General features: G+C 44.8%; 1 protein-coding gene across 2 annotated transcripts in view; it reads right to left on the reverse strand.

The window, feature by feature from the left end:
- Window positions 1-647: 647 nt before the first annotated feature.
- BANP (BTG3 associated nuclear protein) overlaps window positions 648-19,759 on the reverse strand; it is a 112,759-nt gene continuing 93,647 nt past the window's right edge. For both annotated transcript variants that reach the window (XM_040075620.1, XM_040075621.2), the window contains 2 exons: window positions 5,111-5,254; window positions 648-1,139 (listed from right to left, as the gene is read on the reverse strand). In XM_040075620.1, coding sequence (XP_039931554.1) covers window positions 1,068-1,139; window positions 5,111-5,254 — 216 coding nt within the window. In that variant the 3' untranslated portion in view covers window positions 648-1,067. The remainder of the gene's footprint in view (window positions 1,140-5,110; window positions 5,255-19,759) is intronic.

Genomic DNA, 19,759 nt, shown 5'->3' on the forward strand with positions numbered 1-19,759 from the left:
TCATTTCATAAATTCATTGCATTTTGCACACTCAAAGACTCAACCCTCCCGTTTTTCTTGCACTGGGTATTTAGATAACAAAATGGTCTGAGATTGGGAATTTAGAAAATAAAATGGTCTGGGATTGGGAATTTAAAAAATAAAATGGTCTGGGATTGGGAATTTAGAAAATAAAATGGTCTGGGATTGGGAATTTAGAAAATAAAATGGTCTGAGATTGGGTTCTTCCTTAGAGGCTGAGTGTGTATCCATCCCCATCTCCTCCAGGACAACATTCCTGCCCAGCCAACCCGGACTCATTCCCAAGGCAGAGCAACTTAGAGCTGCACTATTCATAAATACACATTTATTTTTCATTAGAAATGCGTAATTACAGCATTTTTTTTAAAGCATTTTCCCCTAGAAAAGTAGTTAAGCAACAGTACAAACAAAAGTGTTAGTCCTCTGCAAATACAGTTTTCATGACACTGAACAGAAAACACCAGCAAAAGGCCAAGACTTGCTGTCAAGGGATTCTTCCTTTTTTAAAATATTTTCCTTTTTTTTTTGTTATAAACACCATCGCAAATAAAATAAAATAAAATAAAATTAAAAAACAAAAAAAAAAAAAAAAAAAAAATAAAAAAAAAAAAAAAAAGGCTGTTCCAATGGTGAAAAATAATCTGGAACTTTCTCTACGTGGTAAAGCAGGTACTGCAGGGCAGCAATACCCCCGAACATCTGCAGACATTCCATGTTCACAGGAGGGACCAACGGCATGGGCAGGGATGGAGTCTCACAGTTTGGATGCAGGAGAGCTCCTCCTCTCCCTCTGAAGGATTTGTTTCGTCCTCTCTGAGTGGATTTTAGTGCAGCCCACGGGTTTGTTTTGTTTTGTTTTGTTTTGTTTTTGAAGGCCAGGGCTCGGGTCGGTGTCGTGATGCAGCTCTGCTCCAAGCTGGAATTATCCCAGGTGAGGCCGAGCAGGGCATGGCTGGAGGTTCTGAGGTCTGGGAGGTTTTTCCAGCCCTTCCCGCTCCATTTCTGGCTGGAGTTCACTGCCAGCTCCCCGACGTTCCTCAGTCCTCTCACTGGATTTGGATTGCTCCGTGTTCTATCTGCATTTCTGGCTGGATTGCTGACTGGAGGGAATCGGTGCCCTGCAAAAGAGGGAACGGGACAGCAGGAAATCAATCCCAAAGTGCTTTTTTATTGGTGAAACCAAGAGAATGCAAGCTTATTATACAAATATAAACTCCTTGTGAATACCAGTGGAAAAAATTCCAGAGCAAAATCCACATGGATGTGGGCTCTGTGACAGTGGGAATGGGAACACACTCACAAAGGCACCAAAAATAACATCAAGAGTCTCCACCAAGCCTAATGAGGAAGCTGAAATAATGCAATTAGGATAAAGATCTACAAAATCATGAGTGGCACCGAGGCAATTATTCCCTCTCTCTTCCCAGGAAAAGAACCAGCTCCAAATAAAGGAAATAAATACAGAGTCTGGCACCAAACTGACGCTGTGGAAGGCTCATCCCAATGGAGAGACTTTGGGAATAGGGAGCTGGAAAGGTCACCAAGGATGATCGTGGAAAAGCCAGGAGGGAGATCTGGAGTGCCAGAGCTGTTGGGAATAAAGGGAGTGGAATCACCTGTTGGCTTTGTCCTTGGAATTTCCCAGCTGGAGCAGGATAAAGTCTGAAAATGCTGATTTCCCCCCTACCTTGGGTGAAGTGAGAACAGCACGACTGCAGCCAGCTTTTCCTCGGAGGAAATTCCTCCTGCAGGCCTGATTCTCCTCACCCCCCAAGGAAAACCAGGAGGAAGTAAAAGTGAGGGCAACCGACTGAAACCTCCAAAGGAAAATCTCTTTATGAACAAGCTCGGTGCCGAGCAGGAACAAGGCTGGGGAGGGAAAATCCGAATTCCTGGGAGTCGGGAAAAGCACCTGCAGAGCTGGGGGAGGAGCAGCATCCAGAGCAGCTGCACTGGCCTGGACAGAGCCCCTCACACCCAGGAAAGCTTCTCCTGCCAGCACGGAGAAAATTCCAAGCACAGGGCAAGGATTTCAGGATTGTTTTCCCCTCTAGAATCCCCCTCGTTCCAGAGGTCTGCCCTTGCTGGATTTTCTCTCATAAACACCTTTAAAGGAGGCTCTGGCAACACCCCGGCCACGGAATTCTCTTTCTGAGAGGATTCTGGTGACGAAAAAAGCTTCATCTGAGGCCCTGCTTTGTGCTCCCAGCCTTGAACCTGCTAAAAAATCCACATGGATGGAAAATCCATCAGAATTCCCAGCTTTTGGGTTTTATTACACAGTCTCAGCTTATTTATTATTCAAATTAAAACACTAGAATTTCAAAATCATGAAGTGTTGCTCCTAAATTCATTTATTTCCCCCTGCCTTGTTGCCAGTAATTGCATTTGGCTACAGGATTTTTTTTTTCCTGTTTAATTTGAAGGGTGTTTTGTGTTTGTTTAAGAGTTCAATAAATTCATGCCAAAGTTCTGAATAAATCTATGAGATTGCTAAATTGGATAGCACAATTTTTTTTAAAAATAATCCTCAAAGTTTTCTTTCCCATTTAGAGGAAAAGTGTTTTGAGTAAATAGAATTATCAAATATCAGCACAACAGCAACGCAAATATTGATCCAACCTCAATCTTGAAAGGGATCACAAGAATTTATATTTGGAATGATGGTGGGGTTTTTTTCCAAATCTAACAAAGTTTACCACCAGCATTGCATCTGAGCACAGAATTTTAATCCAAATATTCTGTATTTCTACACTTTGCAAACTGCTGTCAAAACACGAAAAGAAGCCAAGCAGAAATCATTCATGAATAGACCAAAAATACAAAATTGAAATGGCTTTTGCTCTGCTCCAGCTGAACTCGGAGCAGGGATTCATTTCAGGGAAAAAAAAAAAAAAAAAAAAGGGCAGAAAACTGGTACCTTGTTGTGAGACATGGAATAAATCCATGTTTGTGCTGTTTCAGACAGGGAATTGGCATGGAATCCAACCCAGGTGGAAAATGAATTCCACTTGAATGAGCTTTGATTGGTAAAGTGCTGTGAAATCCTTGGGAGCATCTCAGCACCTTGACAGAGATCCAGGTGGAAGTGTCAGTGCAGCCTCACTTGGAAGGTTTTCCCTTCCCTCAGAGAAGACTTTTCCCCGCAGATGAGACATCCTCCTCCACAGGAAAGTCCCATATTTTTATCCACCACAAAAAAAAAAAGAAAGCTCCTGAACTATGGATAAACTCAGAGCAATGCAAACACCAAGCTGGTTTCTCCAACTCCTTTCCAGATCCTCAGTTTTCGCTCGGTGCAAAGTGAGGAAATATTTACGGACTCGTTTTGGGGCTTGTCTGCTTTTCCTTTGATCCCCTTTTCCTGTCACATTCCTTCCCTGCTTTCCCCGGAAACCTCTGTGGTTAACCACAGCATTAAAAACCAACAAGGTGCAAAGTGTCCCTGAAGAGGGAGGAAGGAACTCCTGCGGTGGCCGCAGCTCTTGGGAACTTTGCTCCAGAATTCCTTCCTGAGGAGGTGCTGGATGAGGAGGGAGCAACAGGCACGGGGAGAAACCCCATGGGAGGGAAATCTGGGAACTCCCCAGGCTTGGAGTGGGGACAGCAGCATGAGGAACACCTCTCACTGCCTGCTTGGCTTATTTGGGGTCGTGATCCTTGTGGGTCCTTCCCAACTCGGGGTATCCTCATTCTTGGATTTATGCTTGGATTCTTGGATTTATTCTTGGTTCTTGGATTTATTAAATCCACAGATGGAGGATCCATAAAAAACAACCCCTGCAGAAGCTCCTCAGTGTCCAGAGCACCCTTAAAAATAAAATCATGACGAGGGCAGTGCTGAGGTAAAAAGATTTCCACAACCACTTGGCTTCCCGAGGAAGAAGCCCACGGAGTGGGATTTTCAAAACCACGTGCAACCAAATTCAGAAAAACGTGTTCCAACTGTTTTAAATCAACTTTGTGGCGCTGTCACCAAAGCCTCGAGCTGATGACAGACTTTTTCTAGCCTCAGATTCACAGCTGCTCAAACTGATTAAAAACGACCAGAAGAACCCCCAATAATTCCTCCCCCGTAGCGGAGAGGCTCAAGCGCTCACTCCCAACTGCTGCAGGACTTTCCGTCGATCAAAACAACTGGAAAACTGCTGTCAGGACAGGAACAGCTTTTCTGAGGGAAACCTCAGTTTGGAAACACTTCCTTGGCTGATCGCAGCCACGTTTTTGGTGCTGTCCTTTGCGATGGCTCTCAGCCTTCAAGGACACACCGGCGCCCAAAATAACTCCTCGGGAGGCACTGAGCAAGCACAGAAAAGCAGGAGCAGTCAAGGATCATTTCCATCTTAAAAAACAAATGATGTCTCTTGTTGCAAATGATGGGTTTTATGGTTTTGGAAAGAGGCTCGTGAGCTGCCTGTATTTGCGGGTAGACACGAAACAAATCCAAAAGCTGTTTCAAGGACGTTAAGCACACGGAGTGGAGAAACAGAGGGAAGTGGTGAAGGGAGTGGAGGAGAAAGGGGAGAAGGAAGTGGAGAAGGGAGTGGAGGAGAAAGGGGAGAAGGAAGTGGAGAAGGGAGTGGAGGAGAAAGGGGAGAAGGAAGTAGAGAAGAAAGGGGAAAAGGGAGTAGAGAAGGAAGCGGAGGATAGAAGGAAGGGATAGAAGGAAGCAGAGAAGGAAGCAGAGAAGGGAGTGGAGAAGGAAGCAGAGGAGGAAGTGGAGAAGGAAGTAGAGAACGGAGTGGAGAAGGGAGCGGAGAAGGAAGTGGAGGAGGGAGAAGGAAGCAGAAGAGGAAGGGATAGAAGGAAGCAGAGAAGGAAGCAGAGAAGGGAGTGGAGAAGGGAGTAGGGGAGCAGAGGAGGAAACGGAGGAGGAAGGGATAGAAGGAAGCAGAGAAGGGAGTGGAGAAGGAAGCAGAGAAGGGAGTGGAGAAGGAAGCAGAGAAGGGAGTGGAGAAGGGAGTAGGGGAGTGGAGGAGGAAGTGGAGGAGGAAGGGATAGAAGGAAGCAGAGAAGGGAGTGGAGAAGGAAGCAGAGAAGGGAGTGGAGGAGGGACAGGGAAGCGGAGGAGGAAGGGCTGGCTCCGTACCTGGCTGGTGGCAGCGTGGTCCGTCACGGGCGTCAGCTGCACGTACTGCACCTGGATGTCGCTGCCCTGCAGCGGGGAGCCGTCCACGCCGCCCGCCGCCGGCTCGGCCGAGGCCACGGCGATCAGCTGGGCCCCCTGCAGCACCTGCGCGAGGGCACGAGGGACACATGAGGGCTGGGAGTGACACCCAGGGCCGTCCGATTATCCCATTTTCTCACCTCAGGATGGGCGCTTTAAAGAATTTTATTCCATTTCCGGTCTCACGTGTAGGGTGAGGCGTATACATGTTACAATTCACATCACAATCAGAAGCCCAGCTATTTCCTAATTACATTATAAGTGATTCTTGGCCTATCAGCTTTTGCCAGGCGATGCTGCTAATGCTTTTAAGCCAGTCATCTAAAAATACCCCCCGTGGGTAACATCAGAAATCACTGAGCAAGGATTTCCTGCATGAGCACCCGAATCCAAGCTATTCCTTCCCACAGCAATGTTTATATTCCTATCGGTAGGAAGGTGTCGATTTAGGAATTCCTGATTAATGCATGTGTTCGTCCCATCTGCATTTGGCTGGAGAAGACAAGTGCCTCACAGGCTTCAAACCCACACAAAAACTGATCCATCTCAAAGCACTTAAAAACGGGCTTGGGATAAACTCATTTTAATTCCCTTCCAGAATCAAAAATCAGGGTAAAATATATGTATATAAAAAATAACAAGTCCCCCTTGCGTTTCTCAAACCCAGCCCCACATTCAGGTTTTAATTTTTACCAGCCACAAATGGGGGATTTTTAAACATTTGAACACAACGAACAAAAGGAATCTTTCAAACCAAAGGAAGAGAACAAAGAGCAAAAAATAACATTGTTCACAGAGGTTCTGCTGACCAAAGAATGATTTCTCAGCTGATCTGCGGGTGGGTGGCCACGGACGAGGGGGTGGACCCGAATTTCCCCGGGGAGCGTGGGAGGAAGAGGAGGTGACCTCCAGGAATGACCTCCAGGGTGTTGTCAGGATTTTATTGGGATCTTGGGTGTTCTGAGACAGCACCAGCACCAAGCTGCTCAAGGATGTCCCAGTCTGCTTTTCAGGGAAAAGCAGAATTCTCTCATCCCACAGTATTAGTTTTGGAACCACCGGATGCTGTCAGGATCACCCTCTGTCCCACTGATCCCCTGCAGGTTTGGAATAATTTTTTTTTTTTCTTTCCCCCTTTCCTCATTTATTTCTCAGCTGGAAAATTCAGAAGGGCTTGGAGTGACTGAAGAACCCCATGAGCACAGAGTCCTGGAATAGTTTGGGTTGGAGCACCTGGGATAGTGGAGGTGTCCCTGTCCATGCCATGGGGTGGGATGACCCTAATGGAATCCAACCCAAAGATTCCGGGATTCTCCCCCTGTGTCATCCCACTGACCCAAATCTCCGCCTTCCTCTTTAGGTTTTTCCCTCTCCTCTCTCCTTTTTTTTCCCCCTCTATCATGCTCTCTTCCAAGTCTTGGTGATTAGGAACATGAAAACAATTGATCTCACACATTTCTCTATTTTGACCCTCCTTCAGTGAGATATTTACCACACAAAACATAATAAAATTAATATTAATAATAAAAACCAGCTACTTGCTTTCTTTCCATGTCAAGTCCGTTTTATCCCATAACAAATAATTCCCATTTTACATGCAACTGCCAAGGCATGAAAGGGAGTTTTTAAAGAAAGAATAAAATGGAAGAAATTTTCTCTCAATTACTTCCAAAATTATTCAAACATGGTTCAGTTCCTATCACATCCTTTGAACCCACTAAAATTATTTTGAACCTTCTAAATCCCATTTTTGAACCTCCTAAAACACATTTTGAACCTTCTAAACGCCATTTTTGAACCGTTCTTGCTACTGTTCTGAGCTCTTTCATTAATCTGAGCAAACACATGTATTTGTCTGCCAATAAAAAACTCAAAAATAAGATATACTGGGATTTTGGTGCCTTTTTTCCCATGTTTTTTCCCTGTTTCTGCAGCAGGAATGCAGTAAAAAATGGTGTTTCTTTAAACCAAAGTGAGGTTTTGAATCCCAGAACAGGTGGATGTTTCTGGAAGCTGAAAATCCTGGGACACTGATGGCCAAACACATTCAAATGACAAACACAGCTCCTCCGAATGATAAGAAGCTCTGCTGATAAGAGTTCTCTTCGAAAAGATAACTCCCTGTCCCTGATTCTTTTCGGTCTGAAACTTTTGGAGCCTTAAACTAAAACCATCTCCTGCATTTAGTGCCAGCAAAACATTCATTTAGTGGCGCACATCCTCAAACATTCCACAATAAGGGAAACGCAGGGTTGTGGGATAAGGGCTTCGCAGAAAATCCCACTGCAAGAGCTTTCAGGTGCTTCATTCCCATTAACATCCCAATTAATCGCTCTGGAAAGTCTGTTGGGTCAAGGTAAAAGAAAATAAAAGGCATCCACTGCTCTTAAAGGGAGGGTTTCACTGGGAATTTCACCAGCTGCCTCCTCGGAGACCTCCCCTTCCCCAACGACAACTTGTACCTGGATTTGTTATTTCTTTCTGACAGGAAACGTGCCGATAGGAAAAGAAATTCAGCATAAATCAGAGCGGTTCGGAGCTGGGGAACCGTCCCTGCTGCGCGTTTCTGGGAGCGCTGAGTGGAACCGTGCAAGAAAGTGACCTTAAATCTGTCAAAGCTTCATTAGGGAACCCCCTGCAGGGCCATAGAACAGGGAGCACCTCCTGGAAATTCCCCAAAATCACAGGCATGGAAAAGGAAGCTGACTTCGGCTCCACGGAGTGGGGAGAAAGCAGAAGGAGAATTGCAGAGTGTGTTTTTAGCAGGGGCATTATTTAATTGTATAAGAAGAAAAAATAATCCCAGCTGCTTTCCCGGTGATCCTGGCCCCGAGATTCCCTTATTGCCTTGGAGAAACGTGGGAACACAACCTGCAGGCATCGTGGCACCTAAATTTCCCCCAGATGTCCCTTTTCCTGCCTGGCAGGGCCGGGGGGAGTGAGGGGAGTGATGGCAAAGTGTGGCTTTGATTTCTGGCAGGGATGGGGTCAGGCCCTCAACAATGATGCCAAATGCATCAAATCCAAACACGGATTTCCACTGAAAATCCTCCTGAGACCGGCACACGTGCAAAGGCTAATTATAATGATAATTATAATTATAATTAATTGGCAGTTCGAGTGCAGATGGAATTTCAGCAGAAAGGACTGGTTATGGAGACAGGAGTTACCTCATCTCAGTCCCCGTATCAAATTCAAGGGGATTTCGGGAAGAAAGGAAATCTGGATGGTTCCTCTGACTCATCTCCTGCTCCGAGATCCTCCCAGGGAGTTGTGCTCCCAGGGAAACTTGTCAGGATGGCTCTGGAGTTACCCCATGGCTCTTCCCAAAGCCAACCTGCACTCCAGAGGGATGGAGCACCTTTCCTATGGGGAAAGCCTGGGATTGTTCAGCTTGGAGAAGCTTCAGGGTGACCAAACTCTGACCTTGCAGGGCCTGAAGGGGCTCCAAGAAAGATAGGGAGAGACTTTGGACAAGGGCTGGAGGGACAGGACACAGGAAATGGCTTCCCACTGCTAGAGGGCAGGGAGAGGTGGGATATTGGGAAGGAATTCCTCCCTCCGAGGGTGGTGAGGAATGAAATTCTGAGAGAATTTCTGGTGAGGAATGGAATTCTGAGAGAATTTCTGGCTTTCCCATCCCTGGAAGTGTCCCCTGGAGGGGGCTAGGATCAACCTGGGACAGTGGAAGGTGTCCCATGGCACTGGGTGAGCTTTAAGGGCCCTCAGGAGTCCTCAACAATTACAAGTTTGTGAAGGAATGGTTCAGTGCCAGCAGCAAGCACAGCAAAATCCATGGAACTGCTTCTCAAAGGAAGAGTTTTCAGGAGTGGGCAATTCCAGATCTCTACGATAATTCACTCTTTTGAGCAATACTAAAGAAGCCTTTGGCTAAAATGGGGCTTCTTTTCCAGCAGAATGTTATTGTTGGGTTTTACTCAATGTACAACTGAGTAATGGCTGGATAATCCAGGGAAAAGTACTCCAGTGTTGGGGAAATCTTCCTGAACCGGAGCTGCCGAGTGCAAGAGCCCAAGGAAGGAGGCAAAGACGGGTGACACAGACTCCTGCAAGTGACCAGCACTGGAAGAGGCCATTCCAAGGAATAGCTGAGGGTGAATCACTGCATCTGCCTGCTGGGAAATCTGCTGGAGTGCCACAACGCAGCCAGGAGGGAGAGGATCCCTCATTCCTGAAGAATGGCTCCCTTTCCATCCCAATGTGGCAAATCCCTGCTCGCCTGAAAAACATGAACACGGCTTGAAACGGCACCCTGGGCTCGAATTCCTGGTGGGATTTTGTTCTGCTAAAAAACAAAAGGTCAGGAGGAGAAATGCTGGGGTATTTTCAGCACTTCCCACGAAATTCTGCTGAAGGCTTCAGGCAATTGCAGCGGGAAGAGCATCCAATCTTTTCCTGAATAAATTCGGAGGAGGATTTGGCCTCCCCGTGCTGCTGAGAAGCTCCATCCCCTCCAATGAGGCTGGCAGTAAATATGCCACTTTAAAAGAGCCTGAGCAGATCACCGAGGATCTCCCCAAATCCCACACAGCTGGGAAACGTCTGCTCCAATCCCTAGCTCTGCCTTCCGAAGGGTCGTTTCACTTCAGTTCCAGAAAGGAAAGAGTTTTAGGGGGAGCTGCAAATGTTTACATCATAACTGGCAGTGGGGCTTTTCTCTTTTTTTAATGGAAGCAAAATAACATCTGAAAGTTTGGCTCTTGTTGCCTGAGTAACGAAACACTGCTCCTACTGTCCCCGGCAAGATCCCATTAACCGGGAGAAACAGGGATGGGGAAAACAAGCACGGAGACACAGAGAAGTTCTAGGGTTGCACAGCTCAGGGAAAGGCCTGAGAAAATGAATCTTCTCCCTCCTCCACTCGAATTCTGGCATGATGTCACCAGCTGGAGTTCCAGCCATCAGGATCAGAAGTTCGTGGTGGCTTCAAAGGAAGAGCAGGAGGAGGATGGCAGGAAAAACCAGAGCGAGGAGCCTGAGCTATAAATCAGGAGCTGGAGAAAGTTCTAAGCCGGTGCTTGTCAATTAAAGAGCACTTAAAGGAGCAAACAGTGCTCTGGAGAATTACCTGAATTACTTTAATGAGTTTCTAACAGAAACTTGCACCAAAAAAACAACAGGAAAAAAACCAACAAACCCTGCTCTGGACATGATTCATGGAAAAAAAATTCCCAAAGATAAGGAAAAGTGGAAACTTGACCCAAGCTAAAGAGCAGACTCAGTCCCTCAGGGTTTGTTCTCTTTAACAGCCCCACTCCTTTGGGAAGATGTTCCCTCATTTCCTGCACAGGGAAGGAATCCGCAACCTGGAGCTGTCTCTTGTCTTTAGTTTTCCTTTTCCACTCAAATCTCCCGACAGGAGTGACAGAGCTCTACTGAACATGAGGAGTTCTCCGTGTTATAGGGGCTATTTCCATGCGGAGGGGAATACGAATCCCAGAATTTTGGCTAAAAATAAACATATGGAAAGGCCGGGGTTTGGAATGGAAACCATATGAGAGAACACCTGCACTTCTCCAAACACTCCTACAAAAGCGAAAGGATTCTGGTAGGAAAGGAATTAAAACACAACTCCAGCTCTAATCCTGGCTTTTATCTCCTAGGAAAGTTCATGTCCGAGGAATCCAAAGGAACAGAAGTTTTATCTGTTTAATTTCAATTACTGGCACTGGGCAAGGTGAGCGTGGCTGTGGTGGTGACCAGACCTCGGAGCAGATGGGCTGGATATTAAAAGCGATCCATCATCTCCCACCCCAGAAAATCATCTCTGATGTCCAAACCCTTTTCCTGAAGAAAAGCAATTAGGAAAGCTGATGGATTTCCTCCATGGAGGTGGATGTTCTTCCACACAGCCGCTGTCGTTTCTAAAATATTGTTTTTTGATAGATTTAATAAACTGAGAGCTGCTTGAATCAGCGCCCTGTGATTCCCAGCAGGGCCCACAGATAAGCCATGAGTTAACTCCGTTTTCTCCACCTGAAGCCGCCTCATTTCTGCTGGAATTCCACACGTGCTTCCCTTTCACCAAGGCACTAAGGGGACAAACGTTTCCAATCCCCCGGAGAAAAGCTTGGGAATTGGTGCCTCTTTCACACTTGCAATGATGCAAATGTTCCTTTTCTAATTTCCAGCCATAAAATAGAAATGAATCCTCAGAGAGCATCAGTTTGTTTGACTAAGTCATGTACTACAGTTTCTGGGGCTGCACATGATGCCTTCCCAATTTTACAAATGAATTCACGATTCCTTGGATTAATTTCCTCCTCTATGGACTTGTCTCAAGTTGAAGCCAGTAGCCTGACATGTAGGAACTGTACAAATCCTTCAAAAATGGGATTTGCCAATTACATTCCACGTTGAGCCCGCAAATAAAATCCTTTTCCTGGGAGGGATTTTTAAAATCCAATTTTTTTTTTTCCTTCTGCTTGCATGGGAAAGCACTCCCAGAGAAATCAGGATTTTAGCAGAGCACCAAAGCTCCGATTCAAACGGGAACAAAGAGGAGTAAGAAGGGATTTGTTTATCCACCGCACTTCCTGCATCGCTTCGAAAACTGCATCGAGTCATTCTAAAGCCATTAGGTAACACATCCACCCTGTTCTGCTATAAATCATTAAAATCTCTTTGCTTTGGGGGTGGAAAACAATTGGCACAGGCGTGGAGTGCCTGTTCTCCCCCGTGGATTAAACTCCAACCATATGTGAGTTGTCAGGGCAGTTTTACCCTTGCTGGGCTCTCCGAGGTTCTGTGCTCTCCTCACCCCTTTGTTTACCCTTTGTGCTCATTTTCCACTCCAGCCACATCCAGGGGATGGAATTACAGCCACCAGCCCATCTCTGAAGCCCTGGCTTCTCTGCAGAGCTCCAAGTTTCACCTACGTGGAGCTCCCGGCCATCCCTGGCCTGCGCTTGAACCTCGCTCTCCCATCCAGCAATAAATTTCTATTTTGCTACCAGCTGAGCCTCCAGGCCAGCCAAAGGTCTTTAATTCCCCTCCCCAGATTATATTTGCATACATGTTAAACTTTCCCAGCGTCATTTGCATGCTTGAAAAAGGCATTTTGGAAGCCCTCTCCATTTTATTTTATTTTGTTTTCCCCGCAGTGTGAATCTGAAGCAGACATCAAGGAGAGCTCTGGACCCAAACCCGTTGTTTGCTCCGAGTCCACATCTGCTTTTCCCCAAGCCATTGCCAGTTCTGGAGCTCACTTTAATACCCAGCTGGGATAATGTAAAACGAGGATAGAACCTCGAATAAAGGCTGGGAGCACATATTTGTGCTCAGGAATAGCTGTGTGCAGCCAGCTCAGCTTCACTCGCGTTCTGCCCACTGAAATTTTGTCTCGACCAAGGGAGAGGGGGGAAAATCCCACCCCAAAGCAGGCCCTGTGCGTGTGTGTGGCCACACGAGTGGGAAGTGGAACTAAAACTCACCAGAGCTGCATAAAATCCACTTTTAGAAGGTCAAAGTGCCTCATTTTTACAATCAACCCCTCAGTTTTGAAAGCAAAAATGTGGTTTTCTCCAAGCAGCGAACACAGAATGTTCCCTGAGCTGCTGGGAATCTTCTCCCTCTGGAACTCCAAACTTTCCTCTGTCTAACCCGTGGGAAGTCTGGTAAGAAATTTTTTAATCCTTAGGACACTCCAGCTATTGGAGTAAGAGAGGGAAACGCTGGACAAAGAGAGCCGAACAAATGGAATAATTCTATAAAAACCATAATTTCTTGGCAGCTTTGGTGGCCCGAGCATCCATCAGGAGTCGGGCAGCAATAAAAGTGATAACCTGATAAAGTTATCCCAAAAGCTGTGCAGAGGGAAGGAGCACAGCGAGCTCCGGCTGACAGGGATTTGTGGGATGGGGAAGGAGTTTTGAGAGTGTCGGGTAAAGTTCTTCCTCCTCCCACCCCATTAAGGGATGAATTATTTTGATTTAGATGAGCAGATTTTTCTCCGCACATCCTCCAGCCTGAGCCTGACCGTGTCTGGCTGTTTATGGAGATGAGGAAAGGCTGGAAATGGGCTCAGCACTGGAGGAAAAATCAAAACCCACCCACATTTGGCCTGGCTCGAGTCTGGTGCTGATACAAATGAGAGCATTTCCAGCCCTCACATGGATCCAGACGCTGCCTTGGGAGTGCAAAATGCCAAGATCCCGTTCATATAAGATTCCATCGAGCTCGTGCTCATAAAAAGCAGTTTTTTCATATCTAACACAGAACACGTTGGGTTTGTTGAGTTTTTTCCCCCTTAAAAATCCTGCAAAAAGTATGGAAGTTCAGCAAAAGCAGCTCTTGGAGAGACCCAGAGTGACCCTGGTGCCAGGGTCCATTCCCAGTTCCTCAGGAAATTCTGGGGATATTTCCCCCAAAATTACCAGATCCTAAGGAAATTCTGGGGATATTTTCCCTCAAATTCCCAGTTCCTCAGGAAATTCTGGGGATATTTCCCCCCTGATTTCCCAGTTCCTAAGGAAATTTTGGAAATATTTCCTCCTTGAATTCCCAATTCCTAAGGAAATTCTGGGGATATTTCTCCCCCCTGAATTCCCAGTTCCTAAGGAAATTTTGGAAATATTTCCTCCTTGAATTCCCAATTCCTAAGGAAATTCTGGGGATATTTCTCCCCCAAATTCTCAATTCCTAAGGAAATTCTGGGATTATTTCCCCCCTGAATTCCCAGTTCCTGAGGAAATTCTGGGACTATTTCCCCCCTGAATTCCCAATTTCTGGCTGAACACGAGGGGTTTTTGCAGCCTGTTCTCCTCCTGGTACCAACATTTTCCTCTGGAGCAATCCGGGGTCGGATCCTGCCAGGATGGAACAGTCCCAGCGCAACGACTCCAAACTTTATCCCTCAAAAATCACTCCCCAACTCCCCCTAAATCCAAGTTTCACACTTTTTAAGGAGAAAGGAGAAATGGGATTTAAGGAGAAGGAGGCAGTAAGTGCTATTTAAGCTTTTGTCATAACAAGGAGATAAAAGCACAGGAAAGAAAGGGATAAAAGAGTCTCCAAGGAGATTTTCAGCTGACCAAGAATTCCCTCTGATCCTTTTATTTACCTACTTGGAGCTTTTTCCTGAATATATCGCTTAGGAATTGGATCACACAAAGCACAAAGAAAGCCACTGTACGGTAAATAAACCACAGAAGAGATAAGGCATGAAACAACACTGAAAAAGATCAATTTAAATTTTTCCCCCCTCCTTTTTATGTGCAGTCAGATTAAAAATCTTTAGGAATTATCCATCCTAAAACTGGAAATAAATAATAAAGCACTGGACATCCCAGAGGATGGTTGGGCAGTGTTGTAAGAAAAGGGGTAAGAGTTAATAATTAGATTTTAAAGTTTAAGTGGTGGCACCCAGCAGGCAAAGAGGGAACAGGGGAAGTCTTAAAAGGTTTGGAAGTCTCCGATTGTGAGAAATGTCATGTTTCAAATCCATGGAAATTAAAATTTCTGCTCATTTTCACCCTGGATGTGATGGATCAGGGGTTAATCCCGGTGCTGGAGTGTCCAGAGAGATGGAGCAGGAGCTGGAGCTGACTCTGGAATCCTGTCCCCCCCTCCTGGAGCTCCTGCAGATCCCCCAAATCCACATTCCCGCTGATATTTTAGGAACAACCCCCTGCACTGCCCAGGGCTGCTCCTGCTCCACATGCAATCCCGTAATTTAAGGGATCACTGAGCTAAAATTTTCCTTCTCCACGCTGGCGAGGAGCTGATCTGAACGCAGGCAATGGAGTTCGGTTTGTCCCTCCAGAACGATCCCAGTTTCCCCTTGTGCTGCAGCTGAGTTGCAGCTTTTCCCTGTGTTCCCTGCTGGAATTCCTGCTCAGCAGCAGCAAATCCCAGCATTGTCCCTGCCCGTGACCCGCTGGATCCACCCCGAGGTTCTGCTGAACGTGGCATTAACGCGTCCCAAATGGCAGGGGGCAATTCCAGGGAAAAGCAGCTTTTCTTGGGGTGAGCTCAGCGCCAGTCACAATGGGAATGATTTCATCTGAACCTCTGACAACTTCTGACATTTCCCCCGCTCCGTGCAGCACTTTCCACTTCTGCCACTGGAGAAATTCCCAAACCTTGGGGACATTCCCAGCTTTATTTACAAAGAGCCCCTTTGAGAGCTCCAGGCTCCTCCGGGATGGATGCACAGCTCAAAACATTCCAGATCCCAAGATTCCAGATTCCATGAAGGGATTTCTAAAGTGTTGGGGCACAGGGAAATGCTTACTGTATAATACAGACAATATATTATTATAGCATACAAGAATATTATTATTCTACCGGCATATATAATATAAAGCATAATTTTATTTTTATTTTTGATTTATATAGTGTATGTGTAATAATATAACATATAGTATGATAATATTTATTATATATAATGTATAAAATTATAATAGAATTTATTGTATGATATACCGGATAGAATAATATTTATTTTCAATAGAAATAATAGATAACAATGTTATATATTGGAGGATATGAATTCTTTTCTATTATGTATGAAATTATAATATATAATTTAATATACCATCTATATTATACAGTATCATGTTGTTATATGATTTTTACGGGAATTTTAATGAAAAAGAAACTAGGAGAGAGAAACTCTTTGCTCCTTCTGTACCTGACCCTGTGTTGGGAAGGAGTAAATCAGGAATCAATTCCACTGAAGGTTTGCACAAATAATTAGCAAAACTAGAAATTAATGAGCTTATGTGCAAACCTATAAATTAATGAGCTCATTATTACTAATAAACATTCCTTCTTCGGACCGATAAGTGCAAGGATTAAATTATAAAAATCCCGTTTGACGTTGGAAAAACACGTCTGGAATTTGTGGAGTTTTTTTACCAACAAGGGAAGTTTGGAATTATTTGGATGCTGCAAATAAAAGCCCGAAGGGCTCAGCACTGAAGGGGAGAAAGGTGCACGTGGAAATACTTAACGTGGATAAATCCCTACTAATCCTAATAATGGCACAGGGAGAAATCTGGGAATGTTTCCACACAACACGTGGGAAGAGCGGATCCCGGTGCTCACACGGATTGAAACATCCGAGAGGAATCCAAGAGTGAGGACGAGAGCAGGGACAGAGGCTCCACCAAAGGAATTAAGGGAGAAAATGAAAAGTCAGAAGACGCCCCAGATACATCCAGGAAGATTTTCAGGATAAAAATTCCAGCAGAATACGGAGCACTCCAGGAAAAATAAACCATTGGAGACTGCACTGCCAAGCGCTGCCGTTCCTGCAGTTACACAAAACCCGGGATAAAAACCTCTTATTCCATATGAAGGTAAATCCAGGATTTCTGTGCAGGGGATGGGATTTCTGTCCTGAAAAACAGCTGAGAAAATCCACGGATGTGACGTGGAGTAAATATTAGTGCAAGATAATTCTGCAGGAGGGAGAATTTCGATTTCTGTTTGGTGTGCCGGAGTTTTTAAGGCTTAAAACAGAAGGGGAAAAGTTCTGTAGGTAGAAACAATTTAAATAATTACAATAATTAAAAATCTGAGGAATTACACTTCGCTCTAAATGGAAATTATGAAGACAAATAATTAATTTAAAATTTAAAAATCTTCATTCCTGCACAAACTTAAACCACTTGAGCAGCAGCCAATAGCGCAGGGAAAGCAACGCTCTCCTTCCAAAGCTTCCACTGGAATAGCTGAGATATCCCGAGAAAATTAGAAATAAATCATATTTATCACCAGTGGGGCAAAAAAAGAAAGCAGACATCCATTTTCTTGTTTTTCCTGCGGCTGGAAATGAGATTTAAGCCTGAAAAGAACAAACAATTGCGGGGTTTCTGTCTAAATCTGTTTGTTCGCTGCTTGGGAACTGGGGAAGGATTTTATCCAAGGAAAACAAAATCCTACCAAGCCGAAGGGCGAGGGAGCCTCGAGCCTGGGTGATGCTGAGGGTACAAATCATGTGCAATTCCCTGGAAATAAAGAATTTATTTCTTTTACAGCCCAACATTTCTCACGCTTATCCCACATTTTCAACATTTCTGGCCCCGAATCCCGCTCCGAGCCGGAGCACAAGTGGATTTTGGCCACCAAGGAGTCAAAGGGAGCAGTGCCAGGAGAGCCAAGGCAGGGTTAAAATCCTGATTTAGGATGTTTGGGAAGGGTGGGTGATTTTGCTTTCAAATTTAATTCGATAAAATCTCCCCTAGACCTAGAAAGCAGGAAGAAAAATGAGTAATAAGCTGTTAATTCCCTCAGTTTTTCCAAGTTTTTACTCTCTCAGTGCTAACAAAAGGGAATGGTTCCCGAATTTCTTTACTAAATTATTGTGTCTCTTGGTCACTTACGACTTTAAGTGCTAAAAAGAGCAGACTAACAATTTTAGGGGAATTTTTTCCGACTGTGAAAGTCCTGTTTTCAAATCCCTTCCCGGCAGTATCGGCCGTTTTTATCAAAAGCCAGGAATTTCCAACAAGGAATATTTCAGGGAGTTTATCTCACACCGCTGCCCTTATTTTTTTTTTTTTTATTATTATTATTTATGGGGTGGCAAAACGACCCCAAAATTTGTTGAAAAGCGGCAGGATTTTGAACTGTCTGCCTAATGAGTGACTTAATTGTTGAGTAATTCCATGGCTCCCGTCCCTGCAATCCCAGGTAAATAATAGGAACTGCCCAGATACGGAATGTTCCCGGGAAATGTCCAAGATTTGGGAAGCTGGCTCAGGATGAGCCGCGTGTTTGTGGAGACACGAGGCCGGAGCGAGGACTTGGAGAAGGATCCCTCTGGGAGAAGCTGAGCTCAAGGAATGCTCAAAGGTTATGAAAGATCCCTTACGTAACGAATCCACCTGGATTTTTTTCATGGAAAAGGCTGAATTTTAAAAGACTCTGAAGGAGGGTGGCGGGGTTTTGTTTTCCAGAGCGATCCCGTGGAAAGAAAGAATTTTGGGGAAAGCTGGGAAAACATCACAATGACAAATGCAAAGCAAATAAAATGAGAGGGGATTTCAAAGCCTTGAGCCGATATTCCCAAGGAAAGACACTGAACCCCGCTCCCAGAATTCCTTAAAGGCAAAAATGAAGAGAAAACACAAATGACAAATGCAAAGCAAATAAAATGAGAGAGGATTTCAAAGCCTTGAGCCGATATTCCCAAGGAAAGACACTGAACCCCACTCCCAGAATTCCTTAAAGGCAAAAATGAAGAGGAAACCTTGAGAGGGAAATCTACAACGTTCAAATTCCGTGTTAAACGCTTGTTTTGCACGACCCCAGCTGCGCCAGGAGCAGGTTTGGCCGATGTTTGTCAGAGAATTCTGGATCCGCGCATTCCTTGCGCTTCCCTGTCAGGAAGGATCTGGCTCCGTTTAACCCAGACCCAACAAAGCTGAGTTTGCTTAACCCCGAAGGAGTTTAGCCCTGACCTTTGGCCACCTGCTCCTTAAACACCAAGGGCGTCCCCGTCCTCATTCCCCGGTTTTTTTTAACCTCACCTCACACCTCACTACCCACTGCCAGGTTTTACAGACTCGGTAATTCCCTAATTCCCTGCTCCGTGTGGCTTTATTGGGATTGTAACCTTTTCATGAGCTTGTAAATCCTGGCTGTGACAGGACGAATAAAATCCGAGGATGAAGATATTCCAAAGCTGTCGCAGAGATTTTTAGTTTTTTGGGGTTTTTTTAATAAAAACATTTTGAAGCATTTCTTTTTTAGCTGGAAACAATTTTTTTTTTTTCCCCTTCTTTTCCATGCAGCTGTCAGCAACTGCTCAGTGTATTAAATATTCTGCTTTCAAGAAGCAAATGTTTCGAGTTGAGATATTGAGATTAAACCCAAAACTCATTAAAAGACACCCAGAGCTGACCTGGGGCTATCCCTGCTCTCATTTGGCTCCTACTTCAGAAGAGCTGCCAAGAATCCATGAAATATTTTTCAAAATCTTTGGGCTTGGGTTGATCACGAACGAGTTTTTCTCGAGGAGGTTCGAGCTCGCTGCAGAGGCTTTAAGGAATTTGCACATCAAGAATCAATAGTAAAACCTCTTCTATTAAAAGGGCACGAGGAACATAAAAATCAGATTATTCAGCGTGGAAATTAAGCACAGAAATTGTAAAATGCCAAATTTTCCGCCACACACACACACAAAAAAAGCATTTTGTTGTGTCAGTTAAATCAAAAAATTAGAATTTAGAAGTCAAAATTAAATGAAAAGTTTCCTATTCATTTTCACCAGAACAAAGGAGAATTTGTTCAGCTGAAGTGGAACAGTGAAATCAAATGCATCCCAAAGACTTTGAGGGAAAAACTGTCACAAATATGTGATATTCCTGCAAAAGCAGAAACCTCCTTTGGTTCCCTCCTTGGGAAAAGCAGGAGAAAATCCATTAAAAATCAGAGAAAACACCCCAAAATGTGGACAAAAAAACCTCCAGAATTTCTGATTTCTTATCTTAGTTCCCCACTATAGGGAATTTTATCCAGGATGAGTTTTTATGTCCCGGAACAATTCCTCTTCCCTCTGTTTTTGCAGGATCCTGGGATCCTGAGTGCATCCCAAATTTG

The sequence above is a fragment of the Hirundo rustica genome, chromosome 11, assembly GCF_015227805.2.
Source record: "Hirundo rustica isolate bHirRus1 chromosome 11, bHirRus1.pri.v3, whole genome shotgun sequence".
NCBI classification, from domain to species: domain Eukaryota; kingdom Metazoa; phylum Chordata; class Aves; order Passeriformes; family Hirundinidae; genus Hirundo; species Hirundo rustica.